This window comes from Sprattus sprattus, assembly GCF_963457725.1.
Source record: "Sprattus sprattus genome assembly, chromosome: 16".
In the NCBI taxonomy this organism is placed as follows: Eukaryota; Metazoa; Chordata; class Actinopteri; order Clupeiformes; family Clupeidae; genus Sprattus; species Sprattus sprattus.
Window position 1 is genome coordinate 16,737,587 of NC_137914.1, and position 24,616 is coordinate 16,762,202.

General features: G+C 45.2%; 1 protein-coding gene across 1 annotated transcript in view; it reads right to left on the reverse strand.

Annotated features, from left to right (window-relative positions):
• mtor (mechanistic target of rapamycin kinase) overlaps window positions 1–24,616 on the reverse strand; it is an 85,203-nt gene that overhangs the window by 19,724 nt on the left and 40,863 nt on the right. Inside the window, exons 29-32 of the mRNA XM_080853704.1 lie at window positions 9,800–9,875; window positions 7,043–7,182; window positions 3,492–3,592; window positions 2,322–2,437 (exon numbers count right to left, since the gene is read on the reverse strand). Coding sequence (XP_080709830.1) covers window positions 2,322–2,437; window positions 3,492–3,592; window positions 7,043–7,182; window positions 9,800–9,875 — 433 coding nt within the window. The remainder of the gene's footprint in view (window positions 1–2,321; window positions 2,438–3,491; window positions 3,593–7,042; window positions 7,183–9,799; window positions 9,876–24,616) is intronic.

Consider the following 24,616-nt stretch of genomic DNA (forward strand, 5'->3'; position numbering starts at 1 on the left):
TAATGGGAGGTGAATGTGTTATTTCCTCTGAGAAGAACCACGGGCAGGGTTTGGGGGGGGGGGGCATCATGGTAATGGGTGCCTACATTAACGCTCTTTAATGCTCTTTCCTCTGTAAAAGCAACAAACAGGGTTTAATGAGGAACCTTGTGATGCGGGTGATGAGCAGGGGTCCTTCAATGGTGTGTGTGTGCGTGTGTGTTTGTGTGTGTGTGTGTGTGTGTGTGTGTGTGTGTGTGTGTGTGTGTGTGTGTGTGTGTGTGTGTGTGTGTGTGTGTGTGTGTGTGTGTGGAGATGCAGGCTGGCCGAGGGCAGGGAGTGGGGGCCTTGTTACTGCCTATTCCTCTGAGTCAGCTGCCAGACCCCTCATCTCCCACAGACCCCGTTAATGATCTGCATTACTGTACCTTACCTAATAAACCCAGGGTTCAACACACTGACAGGAATGCAGTCTACATGCACGCACATACACACACGTGCACACTCCTGTGACTGCTTGCCAAACTTGGCACCTCCGCCTGCTTTGATAAGTTGACCCCGCCTGCCTGTTAACACCAGTAAGGGTGTCTGCGGGCACAGCTGGGCGCCAACCCAGCTCAGACGCCACAGGGACACCGTGCGCCCAACCAAACCAAAAAAAAACAACAACTTATTATGTAACTGTCCTTCACCACCAGTGAAAACCTACCAAAACCCTGACTGCAGCAGAAACAAAAAGAGTTTCTCTTTCCACAGTGGAGAAGACCCAGACTCAGGCAGACAGGCTGAGCAATACTTCACAGTGGCCAACTGATTTATGGTTGCCTGTGAGTGTGTGTGTGTGTGTGTGTGTGTGTCGCTGTATTCCCCATGTCACAATAATGCCTGGGGGCGACTGAGAGACTCTCCCTGGCCTGTGAAAGGCAGCTGTTCTGCAGAGGCCGGTGGGGGATCACTCTTAAAGCCTGATGAGGTGCCACAAAGCCTGTGAGTGATGAGAGTGAGTGAGACTATCAAAGGGGGAATTCACAAAGGAATGCAACTCAATACTAATGATGCAATGAAATGACTAAACATCCACCGAATTGTCTATGCATGTATGAAGGCGAAATTTGTTGTTTATTGGTTGTGGAATGGTTGGACTTGGTATTTTTTTCGTTTTGGTGAATGTCTGGGGTGACGCACACAGGACGATTTTACAGGGGCTCTTTATTGGTCCAGGCGTCACCTTGCCGCAGAAGGGAGACACCGGAGCCAAGGGATGAGGTCAGACTGTCCACTCCGAGGGGAAGAAGAGCCCAAAGACAAACGGATGGATGCAGCATGCCTCCAGAGTAGGCCAAGCGGCGCGCAAACAGCATCGCCTTTCTAGCAAAATCCGTCTCGCTTTTCCAGGGCCTGGTCCTCAGAGAGCACACATTTGAAAAATAAATCAATTTTTTTTTTTTTTTGCCGGCACACAAAGGTGACAGTCTCTGAGAGAGCGGCGAGATTACCAGCCATGTCCGGAAGACACGACTAAGCCCCAACTGATCTCTGGAGCTTTTGCCACATCTGGTTCCTATCGGGGGTGTACAGGAATAACTTTTCAGACTAGGGGGGCCCGAGCAGTCTGGACCTGGGTCTGATTAGAGATTTAGGAGACGGGGTTGCACTGGTGGTGGAGTTGGGGGCTGGGAGAGTTGAGACAGTATGAGAGAGTGATGTGGCGGCCGTCCTGCCAGTGACCTGCCACTCGCCCCTGAGGAGAGTCGCTGAACAGGTGTGCTGTCAGCACCTCAGTGGGGAGTGTGTGAGGGAACCATTTGACTTGAGTCCATTGGGATGCTCCATGAGTTGATCTCTCTCTCACACACACACACACACACACACACACACACACACACACACACACACACACACAAACTCTTCCGGATGTCAAATGCACATGCCATTGCCCACACACTCAGGATGTGCACCACAAGACCTCAATGACACCAAACTCATTAAGTCCAGCTTGTTTCACTTTCAGGCCTAAGCGGCTGAAGATTTACGGTTGTTCTGTTACATTACCAGTTATGAAGAAGCCACAAGTGTTAGTAAAGCCCCAGAATAGTTCTGAGTCATTTCGCAACCTACCTCCTGTCCCATTACTGCTGACTAACACCCACACTGCTTTGAACAGAACTGTAATTGCAGATGTTTAGTAATTCACTGCATGAAGTAATTACTAACATAAAGTAAAGACACATTTGGTAATGACATCTCCCTGGTGTAGAGGCACCAGTTCTAGGCTCTTAATGAGGATGTGTGGGCTGGTTATTGTTTGGTAGCTTCCAGCTCCAAGGGGTGCTGTGTCATACCTGCTGGGCCAGAGAGAAGAGGTCCTGATGCAGGGCCAGCACAGCCCGGTAGAAGGCTCCGTCATGGGTGTCCCTGGGAATCATGCAAGTGTACTCCTCCATGCTGTCCCAGTGGCCTAGGAGGCAAGGATAGTACATAAACCCTTCATTAGATCAGGCACTGCAGAATATATGAACACAGGCTGGATCTATAGGCTACAGCTAAAGTCATATTTCAGGACTAGATTCAGCACTTTATGCTAAAGACAAACCCATCTGTTTGCAGTCAAAAGGGCTTTTGAAAGAAAAGAAAAAAATAGTGACAGTACACATTGCGTCATATCTATTCTCTCCTTGACATCTGAAAACGATCAGGAGCGAGTGTGAATCAATACAGTCATCAAGCAGGGCTGTAAATTCTGGGGACACTTCAGCGGTCTTCTAGTAGCCCGATGAACAGAATAAAAGTCAACGGTCTGAAGTGGTCAGAACTGGATATGTGGTTTATCCGAATGGGGGCAAAAAGCCTACACTTCCACAGCGCCTCAGCTGTATATTTGTTCAGCTTCTCTTGATGGACTGTGTGGAGGTGTCTACAAACCGAGGGCCCCTTGCTTTGGCTACGGAGGCTTGCGCAGGAGTCAGAGGGTGTTGGATTAAGGATTAGGGTTTCTGTGGGAGCTCCAGGAGTGTGTTCATTTATTTACACAAAATCGTGAGTGTGGTCTAAGGAGGCCTACTGGCTGCAGCTTAAGGAGAAGTGTTTTTCCGCCTCGGCTAACGTTATGATCGGGCTTCCCGGGGTGCTGATAGACTTCAAATTGAGCTCAACACAAGACGTGACACGGGGTTCACAAGATAGTTATAACGGTCTCATAAAGGGTACATGGAGTATTTCTGGCTGTGGGGCACATAAAACTTTTAAAACTTAGCCCATAAAATGATAATCAATCAATAGCGCTTTGTGATCCAGAACATGAAAATAATATAAAATATAATGTGCCGTTGTACAACCATCTGTAAAACTGTTCAAATTGTTTTTTCAGCAAGGTGAAAAAGTTTTGAGAGTATAAATCAGTGCAGTCATACAGGTTGCTATATGTTTGTTTGGCAGTTCATGATAAACATTGTTTAAACAGGCATTGGTAGTGCTGGTGGGGCAGGGTGGTGAGGTGTTTGAGAAAATCTTACCCAGGCCCCAGGCAGCAGCAGCGGCCATGCGGGCCATCTTAGCCTGGGTCTCCTCACTGACCAGCGTCCACTCCTCACAGCACTGCTGGTGTAGCTGCCCCCTAAGAAACACACACACACACACAGACACACAGACACACACACAGACACACACACACACACACACACACACACACACACACACACACACACACACACACACACACACACACACACACACACACACACACACACACACACACACACACACACACACACACACACACACACACACACACACACACACACACACACACACACACACACACACACACACACACACACACACACACAGAGCATGAATATGTCCTTTTAAAACAAACCCCTAAAAAAGCAAAGACAAAGAACAGTTCATTCAAGCTTTCGCGAGGCAAGCCTATGCCTATGCGTGTCCTCAAGCTCCAAGACTCCAATTCTATAAAACTCCTTACACCGGGCCTCGCCGACAAATTGCCCATTGTATGAGCCTCCATGTGCTTGCCTTTATTGACTGGGGGAAGAGTGCATACCGCAACAGCTTTGGAGGGCCCGGCTACACACATGGCAGTTGGCTATGGCGCGTTTCACAACCTCAGCCACCGGCGCGATTAAACGCAAAAGCATGACATCATATCACCAGCGGAAGTGGAAGGTCGGGTTCCAAGGCCAAACTGTGGTGGCCGTGTTTGGAGGCACCAAAAAAAAACGTGCACACCAGTGGCGGAGTGGTGCGAGGCTCAGTCTGCATGTGGTTATGCCAGGGTGGCGGGGGGGTGGGTGGGGGTTTTTGCAGTGAGCATGGCTGAGTGCTTTCCCAGCTGCTAGAGCATCAACGTATATGGGGGTTAGACAAATAAAGGGGGCCTCCAGCTCGCCGCTGAGCGTCTGTCACACACGCTGAGCTCGAGCAGGGGGGAGCGGAAAAGGCGGCCCTGCTACCGGCACGCCACGGCTACCCGGCAGTCACGTGGCCGACGTTAGGAACGCTATAAAAGAAAGGCACACAGAAAGCAGCTAGGCAACTTTTTTGGTAAATATGGGAGAAAGGAAAAATGTCTCAGTTGCAAACTGTGACCCTGCTCTGCTGTTCATTATTCTGCAGCGAACGCGCTCTCTCTCTCGCTCAAGTTGCCAACCTCAGAAAGAATGAATGAGATCCAGGAATATAAAGTTTTGGAAAAAGCCAGCGCATCACGAAAGGGCGTCTCTCGCTTAACACCCACTGACAATTTCTGACATTTCATCCACTACACTGGAAAGACGTGCTCAAAACACACGCTCAAACACGACAATATGCCGATCTGCTTTGAGAATTCACTTTTTGCCGCACAATTTGGCTTTTGTTCTTATGAGCCGAGCGGGCTTTATGAGCTCGCTCTGGTGACTGACTTGGACTCAAGTGCTCGCATGAACCTCAGTCACTCCACCAGCTATTGAATAAAGAGCCATTGTGGCCTCACCCAGAGTTCTAGTGGCTGCTTTCCACAAGCTCCTCTGTCATGGTGTGTAAAGAATGAGGTGTTCTTGTTTACTAACCAAGATCAACTTTAATCAGCCTTCTAGGACTGACACCGAGAGTTCAATTAACCTTTCGGGGGAAAAAGTGCTGGCAGCGGATATGACACACTCACTTTGACAGCTTCCTTCCACTGATGCAAGACCGTGTGTTAATGGCATGTCTGCCAGCCAATTTGAGGTGGCATGTTTTGGAAAGGACCTCAATTAGGGCCACAACTCAGTAGAGACAATGAGCTCAAACAAAGTTATAAGCTGAACATTCTTTCAGGATGAAAATGAATTAAATCATGGGAAACGGTTGCATCTGGAAAATAAAACTACATGTGTATATGGTAATTAACATAATTTTTGAGCGTGCCAATTAACATTAGACCGTGCCAAATATGAGCCAAATACTTTAAGTAAATGTGTGTGTGTTTCTCACAAATATTCACGTACGTGCTCTACTCAGTATTATATAAAAGCACAGGGACCAGCTACTGCCAACCCTTTACAGAAAGTGGTGGTGCCCTGTGCCCTGTCTGGGAACGGACAGCTCATAACCCTGCCTAGCTATAACATCTCCGAATAAAAAAAACAGTTTCCCAGCAGCACTTGCAGCTCTCCCTTTACAGTAATTGTTCACTTTTTCCCCTATCTTCTTGCCCAGCCATCAAAGTTCACAATGTCAGATTCCATCAGTGCAGACAGCCAGAGGGAGGCCAATGGAGCCCAGAAGAGCTGTATTGTGCAGAGCGACTGGGCAGCACTCACCCACCTCACCGCTCCACACTGCCACCCGTCTCCCCTTAACCTACACACTTAACTAGCATTAGTGTCATGTTTCTACTCGATCACGCCATCATGAACTGAGAAAGGACTGCATGGGATGTGTGTGTGTGTGTGTGTGTGTGTGTGTGTGTGTGCGTGCGTGCGTGCGTGCGTGCGTGCGTGCGTGCGTGCGTGCGTGCGTGCGTGTGCGTGTGCGTGGGACTGTTGAGGATGTAAATGATTGCATAACTGGACAAGTTTTAAAACAGACCCATGATGGGTATTCAATTTACATGTCCCCCCAGCCCCCCAAAAAATTCGATTTGTCAGACCGTGACACGTACCAGAGCTTTTATATAATTGTAGGCGATTGTGTTTTTCCCCTCGTCTCTTTTTCCCTGTTTTTATCAGTGGTCAACCAAGAAAACGTCACTTTGAGCAAAGCGGACTGAGAAAAGCTCTCCAAGTTCGTCTTTCCCATTAACAGTGTTCACTATCAAACCCAAGCGGCGGAACAACAAGGCGACTGCCAAGTTGCCATAAAACCGTATGTATCCAAAGCAACACCAATAGTGTTGATAAATACACACTGTTCCTCACCCTTTAAAGGCAAAGTCAGCAATTACACGAACTCTGTAAACACCTAATCGGAAGAGATTGCCGCGCAGTTGAAACCAACCTGGCCAAGTCCCTCAGGTGTGGATGAGAGCACCGCTGATACGTCCTTGCATGGACAGACAAGCAAAGTGCTCCATAGCATGTGTGTCCCTGCCAACACTCACAAAGCACCCGTGAGAGCTGGAGAATGAGCCTGGGTAAGGAGCCAGGAAAACCAGTCTGGGTGCCAGGGAGATTGATGCCATTCAAGCCCTCCTGGCTGACCACCAAGAACTGCATTCCTGCTATTTTGTGTCTCTTTCATCTAGTAACACAGGACCTAATGATGTAAACAAACAATTCCATTGACAAAGCCGCCTTCCAATCAGTTACATTCTGATCATTTGAGGGATTGAGGGGCAGTCATAAATGTAAAAAAGGCTGACACAAGACGCCCTTCTCTATGGTAGCTGGTCTCTGCCAACCTCATAAAAGAAGATTCAAGCTTCACCCTTGGATTCCACTATGAACAGGTTCTGTTTGACAAATGAACATGAACAGCTACTGCCCAGATCATAAAAGAAGATAGCTTCTGCCTGGCAAAATAATGTGGTGTGTGTGTGTGTGTGTGTATGTGTGTGAATGATGTCTCCCTTAGTCCAACTCACCATTCCCCCAGTGCCTCCAAACAGCGCATGCGGCCCAGGATGAGCTCTGGGTCTTCTTTGTTCATGTCGATTTTCTTGTCGTACGCCACCAGGGCGTCCTCCCACTCATGGAGCTTCTCGTACCAAGTTGCCTGGATCTCCTGTGAAGTGGGGGGGGACAAGAGGGAAGGATTAAGTGGTACTTAGGGCTAATGATACAGGATCAAATATTAGCCAACACTTTGGTAGAATTAATTACACCAATCGTAATTGTAATCAACACTAACTGTTGGTTGTAATCAACTTCAGCTGTTTCAACAAAGTTGAAGGGTGTTTTAAAGGATGCGACTTCATCACAAAGTGACCATGACAACTCCTAAAAGTTGCACTTACCAAAAACTGTCCTTTAATTCAACCTTTAAATTAAAGTTAAGGGAAACAGATGTGCTTTCTGAGAGGTGGGGCATGGCAGCGCAGTGATGTCTACTGGTTGCGTGGTCCAAGGTAAACTCATTTTCATAACATATTGTCAGCCCTTTAAATGGACCAGAAACCACTGGTGCCCGACCAGAACACTCTACCAAAACTATTAAAACGGTCCCCATGTTATGTAACAGGGTGATCGTATTAACAGCGCGGACATGTGAATGTGTGTGTTTACACAATCACCTCCTCTTCACACCTGGAGCCCTGGAAAAGACTACAGGCTGTTGATTTCAAATGTTCTTTTATTATTCTCACCACCACACCACAATGGAGGTGCTGAAACCCTCCTAACTGGGAGGTCCTAAATCCCTGAAGGCCGCAATCCTATCTCTGGGTTGCAGAAATGGCTACCGCTGAGGAAGACAAGGCAAAATAAACATGCAGAACGTTGAGCCGGCCTCCAAAACAAGAGAGGGCCGTGCGCAGGTCCAGTCTCTATTTCCAAGGCACGTAGAGCGCTAACAGCTACTGTCAGGTCTGTTTATAAGCACTGGGGAGGAGTGATCGCAACACGAACAACTAAAGGTTTTCTGGCAAGTTTCTCGATAAACTTAGCACCACCAGACTTCTTCAAAGAACACCATTGCAAAGGGAACTGCCCATTACTCATTAAGTTTAATAGATTCATAAAATAAAAACTCCAAATTGGAAAATGACAGGATATATGTTTATTTATTTTTTAACGTGTTTCAAGAAGCATGTGTCCGCAAGCACTCTCCCTATCTTGTGAACTAGGCCATTGTAGGGTTTTCATCTCTTGGGTGGGTGGGGTGTAAGCTGTCCTAGAGTATTGTCCTGATGTGGCTGACTGGCGGAGTTTCGAAAAGACCGGGGGGGTAAGGTGGTTGGGGGCTTGGGAGGGGCAGAAGTAGAGGACGCCTGACCCCCTGGTACACTGTGAGGAAACGGAGGTGTTAAATCAGGGGCTGCTGACTGGCATCTCGTCACCGAAGGCTTCTGGAAATCTTCGCTTGACACTTCCAACAACCAAGCACTGAGACGATTACCAGCAAAAACGAGGTCGGCTGGCCCATAAAATCAAAGCACCAACCTGTGAAACAGTGGGCGGGCAGGCGCAGTGGGAACTGTTTCTAAGCTCAATGCAGACACTCAATAAAATAAATTGCGGATAAAACGTTCCCTAAATGACGGCCGTGAGCTGGGATATAAATGGCTCCTTGCACATGCAGACACCACCACAGACATCTTCTCAACCCCCACGTCTTGTTCCTCTGGGGATGATGCTTCAATAATAATGATGATGATGTGTCTGGGCGGCTCATCATCATGATTTGCCAAAACAAAAGGTTAAATTAGACATACGTGTACACACCAGAAACGTGATCGCACGGAGGTTGATTGCTGGACAGCGCAATTACATCTTGCTACAATTAGGCTAACATGGGGAGAAGCAATCAAAGTTAAACAAAGAGGCCCTTTCTGAAATTTTGCAATGGAATGGATGTGGAAAAAAGTTGTGTCAGTGTCCAAGGCATGTCTTCTTGTTTATGAAAGTAAGTTCATATCTGGAAGGCGTCCCTCCGGAGAACATGAGACATGCTGGGGAATAACAGCGGGAGCGCTGAGCCTCGCAGTTCAAAGCACGGAGCGGTGGCCAAGACACCTGGGGTTACGCGGGACAATGCAGTCATCACCTGTTACATAAAATAACGTCGTCTGTCTGCACAAATATTGTGCGTTTGCAGGAGGAAGCACATTAAACATGCACACCCTTCATCGAGGGAGCAACAGACTTCTGTGAAAAAGGGAAGATGTTCCCACCATTCCACCAACACATTTCCATGAGGGAATCCAGCTATCCATGTCACATGAAAACAAGAAGCACATTTGGAGACAAAATGACAGAATAATAACACAGTGTCCTTCCAAGATTGATGATTTTCATGAATCACACTTAAATAAATTAACAAGAAAGAAAGTTAAACTCTTGCCAGACCCAGCAGCTAAACATACTTATGAACTGACAAAGAAACAAATAGCATTATCCATAATTAAGGACATGTAGCTCTTCTAAAAGAGTACGAAATAGTACGGCCAACAAATGACTATACCCTGTACAGTTTCTACCCTTGCAGAACAGCCTGACTCCATGTGTTTGTGTGTGTGTACATCCACGTGTGTGTGAGAGAAAAGAACAAAGTGGCACGTGCCTTAAACTGCACTCATTCTGTGGCCAAGGGAATATGCACTTGTGTGCGAAAGAGGGGAGGTGGGCGGGGAGATGATACAAAGAGGGGGGGGGGCGGGATCAGGAGAAGGATGGGCTCTTACCAGTTCACCGAAGTGCTTCATGGCGTACTCCAGCACCCCTGATGCCGCCTCTGGCTGCTGCAGCTTGTTGTTGATGCTGGAACAGAGAGAGCACATGCTGGGTCAGACGTATGGGGGCCATAACAGCGGAGACCTGGCTGTGGCTGGCGGCTCCGTGGAGCTCTGGGGAGCACCATGTCAGTGTGATGGATAACGGCTGAGGTCACACATATACAGCCAGATTCAACCCGATGAAACAAAAAAACGATGACTTCCAGACTGGGCTTTCACTGTGTGAACGATGGCACCCCAGACCCCTGTGGTAGGGGGCTCCTGGCATGGGTTTAATAGTTAAAGGGGTTGGGGGTTGGTGCTGTACGAAGGGTGCTTTGGTTAAGGGAAATAACAATGGCCTAACAGGGAAGCACAGTAACCAAGGCCAAACTCTCGGAGATCTAAGACAATATAAACAACATGCTGACAGAATTATTATTGTATCAGTCATGTAATCATTTCTGCTCAAGTTTTCTCAAGATTTCTCTTTTGGGCCATTCAGCCAGGCGGTAGCCATATTTCACAAACACTGGACGTCTTAATGGGGGGATGCAGTAAACAATGTTATGCCGCTACATAAAGCTGAGGGTGGTGGTAAATCAAAACAAGTGCAATGGGATACTAACAGACTGGATGAGCTGAGTTTTGCAGCAAAACTTCTGCAGCAAAAGTCTGCAGTGGCATCCTCATCAAGAGGCAAGACCCTTTTATCACTATTTATCTCCACTCTGTCATTAGGGCTCATCCACCTTCCACAAACTAAACACTATATTAGTTGATTGCTTTGTCCCCCTAAAAGGTTCTCATCAAAACTCTTTGAGACAGCCACCAGCAATACGTTGCGTAGCCTGAGTGCTTGGTGTGTTGGCCTGTGAGATAAATGGCCCGTCATCTATACTTCTGTCATGTCTCCTGATCCCTCTAATGTCTGTTTAGAAACTCCCCCATCTGGAAGCACTCATCTGGAAAGCCAGGGCTGCAGCTCTCCTCCACTGCTAGCGCCAGGCCTGCCGATCCATCTGCTAAAATGCGGAGAGGGAGCAGAGGAGGTCTAGAGAGGGGTGGCGAGGAAATCAGATGAAGGGGGTATAAAGCAAAGGCCTACAGTCTGGTGCCAGACAAGGGGAGCTGCTAGTGTTGCTGTTAGACGAGTATGATGAATGAACCCCGCTACGCTCTCCCCATCAGTGAGCACCGACAGAGACCCCCCTCGGAGGCAGTCGAGGTGATGAGAATTACACAACCCCCCCCCCCCCCCCCCCCACTGAAACCTGTGTACTGGTCTTTTACATAGACAGGAAAGTTGAGTTTTCCACTGTTCACTGTGACGGGACTCGCCTTACCTTACCAGATGGCATGACTGCTGGACAGCTATATAATCAGAAACTTGTTTAACCTGGGAGCAGGGCTGCCTTTCATGTCTATGTGGGAAAGGTGTGTTTTGTGGCACATGGTATAGGGGCAATAAACACCTTTCCAGTTGTGCAAATTAAATACAAATGTATTTTCAATATGGGTAGTCTCTCTGCGAGTATAAGAATATGGGCTTTGTTACGTAATGCCATTTATAAAGCTGAACTTGAACTAATACACCCCCATATGTAGGAAAGCCCCCTTTAAGTCTGTTGGTTGACATACTAAGTGTTAGCAGGATGCATGTGGACGGGTCACAAAGCTCTAATTTCAGCACCAGCTTGCGAGGCATTAATGCAATATCGTTGTTGAGAAAGTGTCCCTGGGTTCTTGCTGAAAGCGAGTGGGTGCCCCCAGTCTCTCTAATAAGTGCTGAGAGCAAAGGAGCAAAGCGAGTCCTGACTTTTAAGACCCTTATGGGAGAGAACCGCTGAAAGGGGTCCTCTGAAGAGTCTTGCTCTTGCTGAGATTATTGAATGTGGCCAAAGATCAACAAGCCTAAGGGCAAACAAACTACTTTAAACACCGACTCCAAACTGGACTGCGCACCCTGGGAGCTCAACACAGCAACATCAGTTACTAAGAATCTGTGGGGAATAGAGAAAAAGACACGTGGGCAAGTGAGAGAAAGCGCAAGAATTTGCCAGAACGGCTGATAATAAATACCCTCAGAGCCGTTATAACAGAGAGAGGACTGCTGAAGTTGTTCCTTGGTGTGCAAGCACTCAACACTGCGCTCAAGCGAGGAAACCAGAAACAAGCGAGAGCAGATCCCATCATTCACTTGAGGATATTGGCCTCTGCCATAACAACCAGCCAACTGGAGTCTTTTAAATGCGGCCTGATGAGCTTAACAGTCTGTCAAACGCTGCAAGGCTGCAGTGGTGTCTTCCAAAGAGGACTTAAGCCCAATTTATTGTCCAGGTGACAAGTGTCACTCGACAAAAGAATGACGTCAAAGATACCAATGATTGGGGTCTGCTAGGGTGTCGCAGAGCTTGTTACGTACATGAAATTATTTTACGGGTAGTTGGCTTAATATTTATGTAATGATCTTTGTCAGTGTTTTATGTCATTCATTTTCCTTCTAGCAATGTTTGATGAGAATGAATTGGCCCACGTGCTCTCTAGGACAGCGATGAGGACACACATAACAATTAAAAAAAAACAGATTTAGGAAACACAGACAGATTATCAGAAAGAAATGGCATCTAAATTTGTGCAGAGAACATTTATTTCTACGCTTGCTTTCCTTAACATTCTTGGAGAAAATGGCCATCCATACCGGTTTAGATAAACCATCAGACAGCTCAAGAAGGAAACAATCACAGCTTGGCCATCCTCAATTCTGACTTCATCTCTAGGCCTTTCTGCCAATGTCTTTAAAATCTACATCAAAGTACTAAAGTTGGGGGAAGGGGTGCCCCTTCGGCCAGACTTGTGCAATAGTCTAATACCTGGTGGTGGGTTAATGCCAAAAACACAGGAGCTGCCTGGAGAGTAATGTCCTTTCATTTCTGAAAAAAACAAAAAAAAAACTGAACATGTGCAAGTGCTTGCAACTATTTCTAGGAGCACACAGCCAGGACTGTGGAGACAAAGGACCATTTTTAGTTAGCTACAAAAGAACACATTAGTGTGGAAAACTCAGCAGTCAAGTGTTCACCTTTAAAAGTGTTACATAACTAAAACAGGCCGAGTGGAGGGAGATAGCCGAGCGGCGGGAGTTAGGGGGGGAGAGCAGCAAGAGAGAATGCCGATGAGGATCCAATCTTCACATGTGGTTTCTGGTTTTAATTCACAGGGGTACCCATTCCTGGGTAACATTTTGACTCTGCAGAAAAACCATGACGCAAGCCAAATAGTCCTGAATAGCTAGGACAGCTCAATCAACTCTCTCACACAAACACACACACACACACACACACACACACACACACACACACACACACACACACACACACACACACACACACACAAGTGTTCTGGTATTCCAGATGTGTTGCTTGGAGATGACTAATGGTAACAAGACACATAATGAAGTCTGTGTGAACCTAGGGGACTTCTCTGTCCCTGTGTTGAGGCCATCTGGCCTTGAGCCCCACACACACATCTAAACACAAACAGATGACAGGCTCGCACAAAACTGATAAACCTGATGTCTATCTTAATTGTCCTGCTAACTAGCATCAACTATCTAAGTGCCACTCATTTTTTTTTACACAAAACTAGAGAGATGAAAACGGTAAGGAGCCATTGATAACCACATTTTAGAGTTGCTATGGGTATCTAATGACAGGTAATGGATGGTGAGAAAAATATGCTGCAGATGTACCAAAGAAATACACAACATTTTCTGAAAGTGGTCTATTATGTGCTTTATGTGAAAGTGTAATGCATTTCACTATCAGCACATTTCAGGTTGGCATGATGATTTTTGGTTTGTGTACATATATACACATATCCCCAGAGGATATTTATACTCTAACTGAACCAAATTTATTCCACACATCTTCAATACTTTGCCTTGAGCAAGAGCCTCATTAAGAAGGCAATGAAATGGCCTATTAAAGCAAAAACAAAAAAACAAGGTCACGCCAGATATAATCTAAAACCATCAAACCAGACCATCAAAAATTCATATTTTCATCATTAACATGCTCCATATCTTACGCATGAGGCTTAACTGATTAATAGGATGGAAAAGTCCTCTCATGACACTCAGCTGACATGCAGATGAAAATCAAGGTCGTCCCTCCACAAGCATGTGCTGTGGGATCCAAATGGGAATGCCAACACTAATGCTAATATACCCTGACATTAAAAGTAATTGTCCCTCTAAGACAAAGCGGAGATCTTAAGTGTTCTCACCAGAAAAGAACAAGGGCACACTGCCGTTAAATATGAGCTCTAACCCCCAACACAATCACCCCACGATTCCCGTATTGCCTTTCGGAGGTCTGGCAACTTCAAAACAGACTCTGGAAGACTGCTGTGTACCACGGCACATTAGGCTCTGGCAGTTGTCAGATACGCGGGCTCTGACATTGGTTATGTGACGGATATTAGACGAGGTTCGAGGCTCTCCGATCCGGGCTGCTATTTACATCTGATTTTTTTGCACAAAGGAAACAAGGGGAGAGCACAGGCAGAGGAAACCCAATGCTTGCGTGAGAGAGCAGCATCAAGGGAGGATCTCCACTTTGGCCTCACAGGAGACCCTTCGAAGGAGATAATGCAACAACACCGAGACTGCAGACTAAACTGGGAGCCTGAGCCAATGCCTCTGGTCAGAGGACTGGACACATGTGTTGTTGTGCCGCTGCTTCGGGATTTGAATGTCATTGTATTGGCTGTGAGACGGCTGAATAAGGACCTACCCTGCAGCAATCATTTTTCCGATACTGGTTTTACAAACAATACTTCTCAGGCTTTCTTTCTAGGTGGAAATCTTAAGTGTTGACATACGGTTGATGTATAACTCTCTATACATATACAGTATATATTATATTAGAGTTAGTACTCTTCCTGAGGGGCCACTAGCAAAATGATGGGATATAAAATGAATAGACACACTGTTAGGGGCCTTGATCCATTGCAGCTCAGATGCCCCCCAACTGCTTTTCCTGCAGGATCACCTCTCTAGTTTGGTTCCTAGACATAAACACACTATGAGGCTTTTATCTCTGTTCACCTCGGAGCGGAAGCCTATTTATCCTCTACTCGTTCACATCATTTTACCAGAGTTATAGTAATGAGAGTTCAACTCAACCACCTAATCAGTCCGCCTGATTTACAACGAAAGGACATTTTCAGATTGTAACTCTGAAGGCTTAATGGGTTCCACAACAGAGCAAATAACTACATGGTCACTGACTATGACCACAGGAAAAACCTTTTAGTTCAGTTCTTTAAGGGTAAACGACAAGCTTATCAGGTTACACACTTTTAAGGGACAGGAATGTTAGATTTCATCACAATGTTTACAATTGAACAACATTAAATATGTAATATCAAATACTTGTGTCAGTTGAAACATCATAATTTTTTTTTATTTTCTTGTTTTTAGTTTGAAGTTAAAACAGGCATGGAAAGGAAGAAAAACAGGAATCTAAAACTTTGTTTAATAGTAAACATCAAGCAAATGGAAAATTCATCCTTGACGCAGAACTTTGGGCAACAGGCCGACGGGTCATTGAAAAAATGTGACCGTTAAAGTCTTTCAGGTGTACATATTTAGCAAAGATGACTTCTTTTCTTTCCAGGGAATGAAGACAACCCAAATAGGCACGAATGCATCCATCCAAGAGGACAGACCTTTCAGCCTCTCCAGTCTCTCCCTGCTACCCTGCACATTTCAGCCCGGAGCAAAATACTCCAGAAAATTAGTGCAGTCTAGCATGAACCACAACAAAAGTCTAAGGGTACCGAAAAAGAGGGTAGCCTTTGTCCCTTTGCTTCAACTTAATCTAATCTGGAAAGTATACTCATTTGATCCCTCTTGATTTTCATGCCGTTCAGGCTTCCAAACACATGGCACTGGTCCCCGAAGTCAAAGACTGAGACAGCTAAATGATGCTGGCTTTTAAAGTTGTGCCACAAAACATTGCTGAATGAATCGCGGATATTACACAACATTTTAATATTCCACTTTCGGGAACGATTTTTTTTTTTTGGTTTGTTTTGTGGGAGTGGAGGTGATTCAAGAAATGTTTTTCTCATTCTGTGCCTGTTCACAAATAGAGATCTATTTAACAAGCCTTACATAATGTCTGAGAAGGTTATTTTTTTCTCGATTGTAAGGTTCAACAGTTGAACTGCTCTCACTGACAGAAGCCATCCAGACAATGCACAACCTACAGACCCTGCCCACGCATTGTGGAAATATATACAGTGCCACTTAAAAGTATGTGAACCCCTTGAGCAGTTTAGAGTTTTCTGTGGTTTACCATGATTTTTCAATTTTTTCATCACCAATTTTCCATATATGAAATGTCAGGTTTATGTTTATCAATTGCATGAACTTGTTTAGAGGGAATTGTGTGAAAAGCCCAAAAAATTGCATGAAACATGTAATTAGTGTATGTGCAAAAGTAAGTGAACCCCCAGCTGCATTTTGTAAAGTCAAGTAGGTAACAGATTCGGTGAAACACATTTGGGTGCTTAATTAGTCAATTAAGCAAACCAATCAAATGAGACATTGTTAGGAAAAGGTTTGATTAAAAGAGAGAGGAAACCAACCAAACTACTGTAGTGCCAAGGTGTACCCACACAGATCAACAATGCCAAGAGGAAAAGAGATATCCGAGGACATCAGGAAGAAGGTACTGACAGCCCATCAGTCTTGGGAAAAATATAAGACCACCTCCAAAAGATTCCAGCTCCATCCATCCAATGTAAGACAAATAATGTACAAATGGAGGGCATTCAACATGAACGCGTCTCTGCCTAGAAGTGGACGCCCATCAAGACTATTACCAAAAAGCACCAGAAGAATAACAAATCAGGTAATAGCCAACCCACAGATCACCTCTAAAGAGTTGCGGACCTATCTGGCAGCATCTGGGGTATGTACATGTGTCCACATTTGATTGTCTCATTTGATTGGTTTGCTTAATTGACTAATTAAGCACCCAAATGTGTTTCACCGAATCTGTTACCTACTTGACTTTACCAATGCAGCTGGGGGTTCACTTACTTTTGCACATACACTAATTAAATGTTTCATGTAGTTTTTTGGCTTCTCACACAATTCCCTCTAAACAAGTACATGCAATTGATAAACATAAACCTGACATTTCATACATGGAAAATTGAAAAATCATGGTAAAACAACAGAAAACTCATAATTGCTCAAGGGGTTCACATACTTTCAAGTGGCACTGTATATATTTTTGGAACCTGTGTGTGTTGACACCACATGAAGAGTGTGTGCTTGGGTTTGCTGAGCTGCAATACCACTGCAATGATTGTAATGACTATGCACGTGGTGACGGCACATCTCCCGATCAACATGCAGGCATGGCTTAGGGGTAAGAAACATGCTTGTGCACAAGGGCAATCACGTGCTGACAACACCTGACTGAGTAGCTGCTGAGTTTATGTGTATTTGTGTGTGTGCGCGCGTGCGTGTGTGTGTGTGTGTGTGTGTGTTTGTGCGAAGAGACAAGGGAAACTCTGTGCAACAATCATTAAAGGCACTTAGAGTGTTCAAAGCATTCCGCGGTAAACAACGCCATCTCTATAAAAACAGATGCGGTAGAGTAGCAGTCATGGACGTAAAGCACAGTTAAACCAGGGCAGTTAAAAGTGTTTTTACCCTTGGAGGGTGCCCTTTACTGTCCGTACTGCCCCCCTGGTCAAGGGTGGTTCTCTTTAGGCAATGGGAAATACCACCTGTGTGTCACAGTACCAGGACACAAACAGATTGAAGCACAACACCGAGGTCCTATAGTATTTCATAAGCCACCTTTCCTAGATTGCAGTAGCATGCAAAAATTTGGGCACCCCTGGTCAAAACTTGGATTTCCAAAAGGCATTAAGTTATAGACAGATTTTAAGCAAGATTAATTTCTCTTTTTCCATCTTTTACAACAACAAAAAGGATAAGGCGCCAAATTAAAAGTTTGGGCACCTGGCATGGTCAGTAGTAACAAGTATCTCAGCTTGTAAACTCGTTTTGTAGCCAGCTAAGAGTCTTTCAACTCTTTGGAAGTTTTTTGCCCATACAAGTTAATTAAGGTCTGAGACCTTGGTAAAAGTTATCTGAGAGCTCAAATCTCTTGGGCTACCGAAACTTTGGCATGGTGCTCCTTTCCTTTTTGCACAATCAAAAATAATAGACTAATCTTGTAGAATGTTTCATCTTTATGCCTTTCGGAGATCAGTTCATCTTCTACTCACTTAACTATTCACAATAACAGAAATGTTGACAATGGGTGCCCAAAACTTCTGCATGCCACTGTAGGTCAAGTCTCCCCTGAATGCAAACCATTAAGAACGAAGACATGGCTCCATCTCGCTGTTGAATTTGCCACAGTGGGGTTGGAATAGGTCTTTAGTAGCATGACCTAATGGAAAACCTTGATAGGGGTAGATATGGCAGGGTGGGCTTGCAGAGGTCAGATAAAGTCACATCCCCATGAGATGCTACAACAACAGGCCTTGTTCTCTGGCTCTCCAAACCACCCCAGCAGAAAATGGAGGCCACATGGAGTCTAGCCGAAAAAAAACAGAGCATGGCACCAACACGGGCGCCTTTCCACTACAGCAACTCACAAGGTGTTTTGGGGGGGGGGGGCACTTTTAGGCGGTTCTCTGTTGCAGGAACTGCCCTTGTAGGACCTCTTTCAGGGCTGATACTGTAAAGGTTTGGGCCCCCCTAGGAATGCCCTGAATTACTGCAGTGGAAAAGCACCTCTTGTCTCCAAAGCGTGTGCTGTTGTTTAGTCCCCTTATTAATTGGGAATGAAAGCAAGGTCTGGTGAGTGTGCAGAATGGCGTAGAATTTTGCTGAACCAGTGAATAATTAACTGTAAGCTCTGTCAAGACCCACAGCTGTTTGAAGGCAGAGAATAATAGGGGACAGCCCAAGGCTGTGGTGTTTGACAAGGCTCATGCTCTCTGAGAACCACTGGTTTGTACCAAAGCCTGATTGCAATCAATGACACTGCAATCAATGCGGGAAGGGTAGATGGCATAGCGCCAACATTAACTACCTAATCGCAGCATAGAGTGCTTGAGGAGAGAGGTGTTTTTCCATTCCAAATAGACCCCCCCCCCCACCCCAACCCCCCAGTCCTCCGTCCTATACCTCCTGATTCTTCGCAGCATTGGTGACAGATGGGACCAGGGGAGGGTCAGCAATCTTGACAGCAGCCATCTGAGCAGCTCACTCACAGATGCATCCAAAAACAACTTCGACGCCTGCAGTTACCAAACTGACAGAACACAATAAAGCCTTTTGGAAAATAAATAAAATAAAAAAATATGAGAAGAGAAAAGTATGCAATGGAGCTCATCACGTATGACATCATCCTCAGTGTATTAGGGATGGAGCTGGTACGAGTGTGTGGCTGCCAGTGAAGTGTGTGACAGCCTGGTTGGTCCTGGCCTCTCGGACACTACACATACCTGTGGCCTCGTGCTGAAAACACAGAGGCCTGAACCACAGACCACAAACCGGCAATAAAGTATTAGTCAAAAAAACCCACCGAATTTTCCAAACCCAACAGTTAGTTCCTGCAGCCTGGGGCATACCGACGAGTCTGACAGGAGTTTCTCTGACATGTCTGTTGACACATCGATGGTACTGTTTGGGATCAGGCTTGGGCAAAGAATACGGCCCGAAGCAAAATCCAGACATATCTTCAGGTAATGGTAAAGACAGAAGAAATAGGAATCCAGCACTTAAATACAAGTGTGCGTTCCATAACACACAAACAGTTCTCTCATATCAGGCAAGCGGGGATCAGCCTTAAAACCTTCCTTAAAAAACAATACTTCAGCTCTCCAAAACAAGCAGGGTTTGGTCTGATTGATCTTTTACAATCTTCTCTTTGTTTTTTTACATTCTGAAATCTCTATTCAAAACTAAACACGCTTGATTAGTTGGAGACTGCACACAATTAGCCTGAAATTGTAGGTTACTTGAAATGGTAGGCCTTGTATGACTTAGAAAAGAAGAATATGCCTTGTAAAAACAGTAGTCCTCAGCACCATGAAATATCATACACCATTTCCCATTCTGTGAGACTAATTAGGAAAGCAGATCGGTTTTCAAATTCACCACATCATTTATTAGCGACATACCACTGCGCCATGTCAGGCAGAGATTCAGGAGCATGCTTTGTTTGTTTTAGTAGTCTATCTGCAGGAGGTTCACTAACCGATTCATTTGGGACATGGGCCATTATAAAATGATTGACCAATAATTTGACCCAGAACTTCAATCGATGGAACAGCCAGCTGAGAAAACAAGCAAGGCTCGCTAAAATGAGAAATCAAGAAGGGTCCAAAGAGGGGTGTCTGTCCAAAACGACTGTGCCCTGACAGGTATGCACTTGTGTCAAAATTAAAAGTGTACATTTTTTGTGATTCATTGAAAATATTTAACACAATGACAGCATCCTTGGTTTTGTTATTATTTCTGTTAGTGCATTCATAATTGTTATAATATCCACCATTCACCTGACATGAAGCTTATGTGAATTCACAAGCAAACTTGCAAATTTATTGAGCTCTTCAACTTACAATTAAACCAACGGGCTGCAAACCAAGTTCTAACTACCGATTCCATTAGTCAGTTACCACATTTGTATTAAATCACTTGAAGGCAATTTTGAGAAACCGTGATGTGTAGGCTCGTCACAAGGTTCATCCAGACACTCCTCGCACCAGGGACGCATCAAGGCTTTTGAGTGATTTAGGATCTTAACACACAGATGGTGTTAAGAGGATGAAGGGTTGGGATACAGCCCTGATATTTCCAAAACCAGATCTGTTTTAGACAATAATTACTCCACATATCATCATATTCTAGGGGTAGGTCACAGATTTACAGGGTCATTATGGAAAAAGCAGAGACACATGTTGACATTAACAATTTAACAGTTGAAAGAGATCCCACTGCTGACAACAGTGACTGCAGAGGAGGCAGTTCTGTACTGCTTCAATATTTGGATGTTGACGAGTACACTGTCCTCATGCTCCAGCCAGTCTGACAATCAATACACCGTGGAAAGTTGGAATGAAATGGGCAAGAATTTACTGAATAACTCTTTGTTTTACCAATGCCCATCAAATTACAGTTATTATGTCCACCATGCTTAATTTCAATTAACTGCTTACATAACTCTCTCCCGATTTAGCACACACAGGGACTGTAAGTAAATGTATTGCCTCACTGGAATGGCCATTTAGATGGCATTCCATCAACAGTCCAAACAGTCCTGGACAGATTTATTAGTGGTCTGTGGTTTAAATGAAAACACTTTAATATTGGAAAAAATGGCCTTGTTTTTTTCCTCCCAGAGATAAAGGATGTCCACCTTTTCACAAAAACATTCAGGACAGCCATTATTGGCAAACGAGAGACTCCGGGCCTTTTCTGGGAGAGCGTGCACAGTGTGCGTTCTATGCCATTAACACATCGAGGCGAAACCCCGGCAGGATGAATGCCTCGCCGAAGACCGCGTCACCTCGGGGTCAAGGGTCAGAAGGGGAGCTCCCGAGAGGGACTCGGCCTCGCTGATTCATGCCAGTGACTGCTACCTCTCTGGAATGTTACGTCACCACTTGGATGAGGAAATGGAACAACTAGCACCACTTCGGGGACAGCCGTAGACCTCAAACATGTTGATCAAATTTTAAAAAGTGAATTGTAGCTGCTGAACATCTGTTTCATGCTATGGGGAGCTAATTCCTTTTTTGATCGAATCAAAATCAATGAAAAAGTTATGTGTAACAGCCTACACCGATGCCCCCATCCGATTCCAAAACAATGGAGAAAAAAAACAAATGGCCGGTTGCGTTATGTCTGTAACGATGAGACGACTTCTATTTGGAATGCAGACAGGCAGAGCTGGCAAGTACTGTACAAACTTCAAAGGCCTTTGTGTCCAGTAGGACTGATTGCCTGAGTTTTACTTCTAACCCTGAGCAGGGTACAAACAAAGAGCTGAAAGGCCTTTTCAGGAAGTCCATACGGTGATCATTACTACATCTGTGCAAAGAAAAACAACCAAATCCAGACGATGAAAAATAAACATGTATTCATGAAAGGAGGAACACAAAAAAAAAATTTAGCAAAAGGAGAGCCACTGGTATTAGCTCTGTATTAGCGTCTGGATTCAACAGATACAAGGTGTTCCCTTTACCCCAGAGAATAGTCACATGGTGTGCACACTGGAGACACGACTTTAGAGAAGAAGAAAGGGAGCAAACAGGTCTTGTCTCCTTCTTTTGTCTCCTTCTTTTGTACCCTCTGGTCCTGCTACTGTTCAGGGGGTGACAGACAGCGCACCTGGCTCCTGTCCACCACACTCTAATGGGTTCCACCTGGTAACCACGGCCACCTCGGCAAGTGGAGCACGGAATGGCACGTAGAGACTTGAACTTTTCCTCTCAGACATTTGATTAGTGCCAGGGACATACTTGAACATTCATAACATAAGATCCCCCTAAACAACAATACACAGCTATGAGACTCCTTAATACCTTAGCAATAACATGCATTCCAGACCGCACACACTCAAAGTGAGCACAGATTATGTACGCTAATGCTAGTGCTGTAGCGATGCGTCGATTTCAAAATTACGTCGACGCCATATTTTTACGTCGACGCTTCGCCACATACACGTGGTTGACCCAAACAGAAACAAACATTGCGCAAGGACTGAGAGAGCAGAAACCCAGGGAATTGCTTGGCGCCATTAGTTGATATTGGCGATCTAACGTAGTGAATCATGATACTATAAGCTGACCAACACCATGACTTAGCTCTCTGTGCCGTTTGTTCATGCTTAGTTGCCGTGTTCTGCAGCTGTAAGTTAACGTTAACTAAACTGACACACTAGTAGCTAGCTAACGTTAACTACTAGCAACCAAGCACGAATAAACTGCACGGAGAGCTAAGAAGATAGTTTGCTAGCACCACCGAAGTGCGCAGAGCTCAAGCTACACAACACACTGAACAAACGTTAAATTAATGTAACCAACGTTACTTATTGTCCCCTTCACGAGAGACAATGGGGTGCGTTTTTATCTCCATTCTCAAACGCACCCTATTGTCTCTCGTATTTAACGTTTGTTCAGTGTGTTGTGTAGCTTGAGCTCTGTGCACTTCGGTGGTGCTAGCTAACTATCTTCTTAGCTCTCCGTGCAGTTTGTTCGTGCTTGGTTGCTAGTAGTTACGTTAGCTAGCTACTATAGCGGCAACGGCTAGACAGCTGTGTCAGTTTAGTAAACGTTAACTTACGGCTGCAGAACACACCAACCAAGCACCAACAAACGGCACAGAGAGCTAACTCATGCTGTGGTCATTTACGAGTCAAACACATAACATTAGACTAACGTTGGCCAGCTTATAGTATGTATCATGATTCACTTCAATTGGTTCCATAAAACATTCTGTGATCCCTTTCAGTGATTCCTTTCAGTAACTATATCAGTAACACAGTGTCATAGCAGCAGTCATTTAACACATCAGGTTGTACAAACAGAAGGAAAAGAAGGACAATGTTGACAGAGGCCAACAGTTCCGTCCTCATTTTGGGCCTGAGGAGTTGAGCCCTCACCCTGAATAATCGTTTTACGGCCACGGGTCTTGTCAGGGTGTCATCACATCACCCTCCCTGTTTAGAGTGTAAACAATGAGCGCTGCTCCTGAGAGACTGACGCTCCCCAGGGATCACCAGCAATCCCTCTTCTCTTTCATCCACCCAGAGACCACACAGCTACTACCGTCAGAGCGGACACCCACCCCACAAGCTTGACTGACACCAGGGCAAAAAGACATGGCTTTCAATTGTACTCATTTTCAAAAATGAAAACATAAATATTATCATACATTTCGTATTAACTCCTGTGAGTTTAACGGAATGTGAGGCTTTCATAAATTCTACTAGAATTAACCAGGAGAAGTTGTTTTGTGTGGCACTCAATGACAGTCTGGAGTTCAGGGGCGATCAGAAACAATCTCTGAGACAAGCAGAGAATGTTGAGTCAGCCTTGAGAGATCAAAAGGGCAGGATAATACACCAACAGACCCGCCCGCTGTCATTCCTCTGCCCTTTAAGATGGCATATGATAAAAGAGGCACAAAATCTGAGGTTGCTGTGCCTTCCTTCACTTCCCTCTGGCAACAGAACTTAATAAAGATTATGTAATGTTGAGCAGTGGGCCAGAGACCTGATGCATTCTTTGGCCTTCCATTGCCATCCCCCTAATTGAACCCATGAATGGCTCTACAGAAACTGACGTCTTGGCACTCTCAGTTACTGGATATTTTGATTTCCAAACCGTTTGCTCGACATCTGGCGTAAGCTACATCTGACACAAAACACTCACATTGACTCGCCTTCACCACGAAGGCCCACAGAAGAACCACAGCAACGGGTTATTAACATTATAGAATCTCCAGCAGAAATGTCAATTGATCATTTCACAGAACAGGACACAAAATGAGGTAGTCTGAGCAAACGTCACATCACACATTCCCTCCAAAGATTCTGAGTGATATTACGGAACACTGGCCATGACCAACTGGGGTGCTCACTGGGCGAGTGGAGAGAACACTGAGGAGAGCATTGCAGGTTGCGATCGGGAAAATGAGTCAGAAGCCAGCTGGAACAAACAGAACCAATGTCTCAT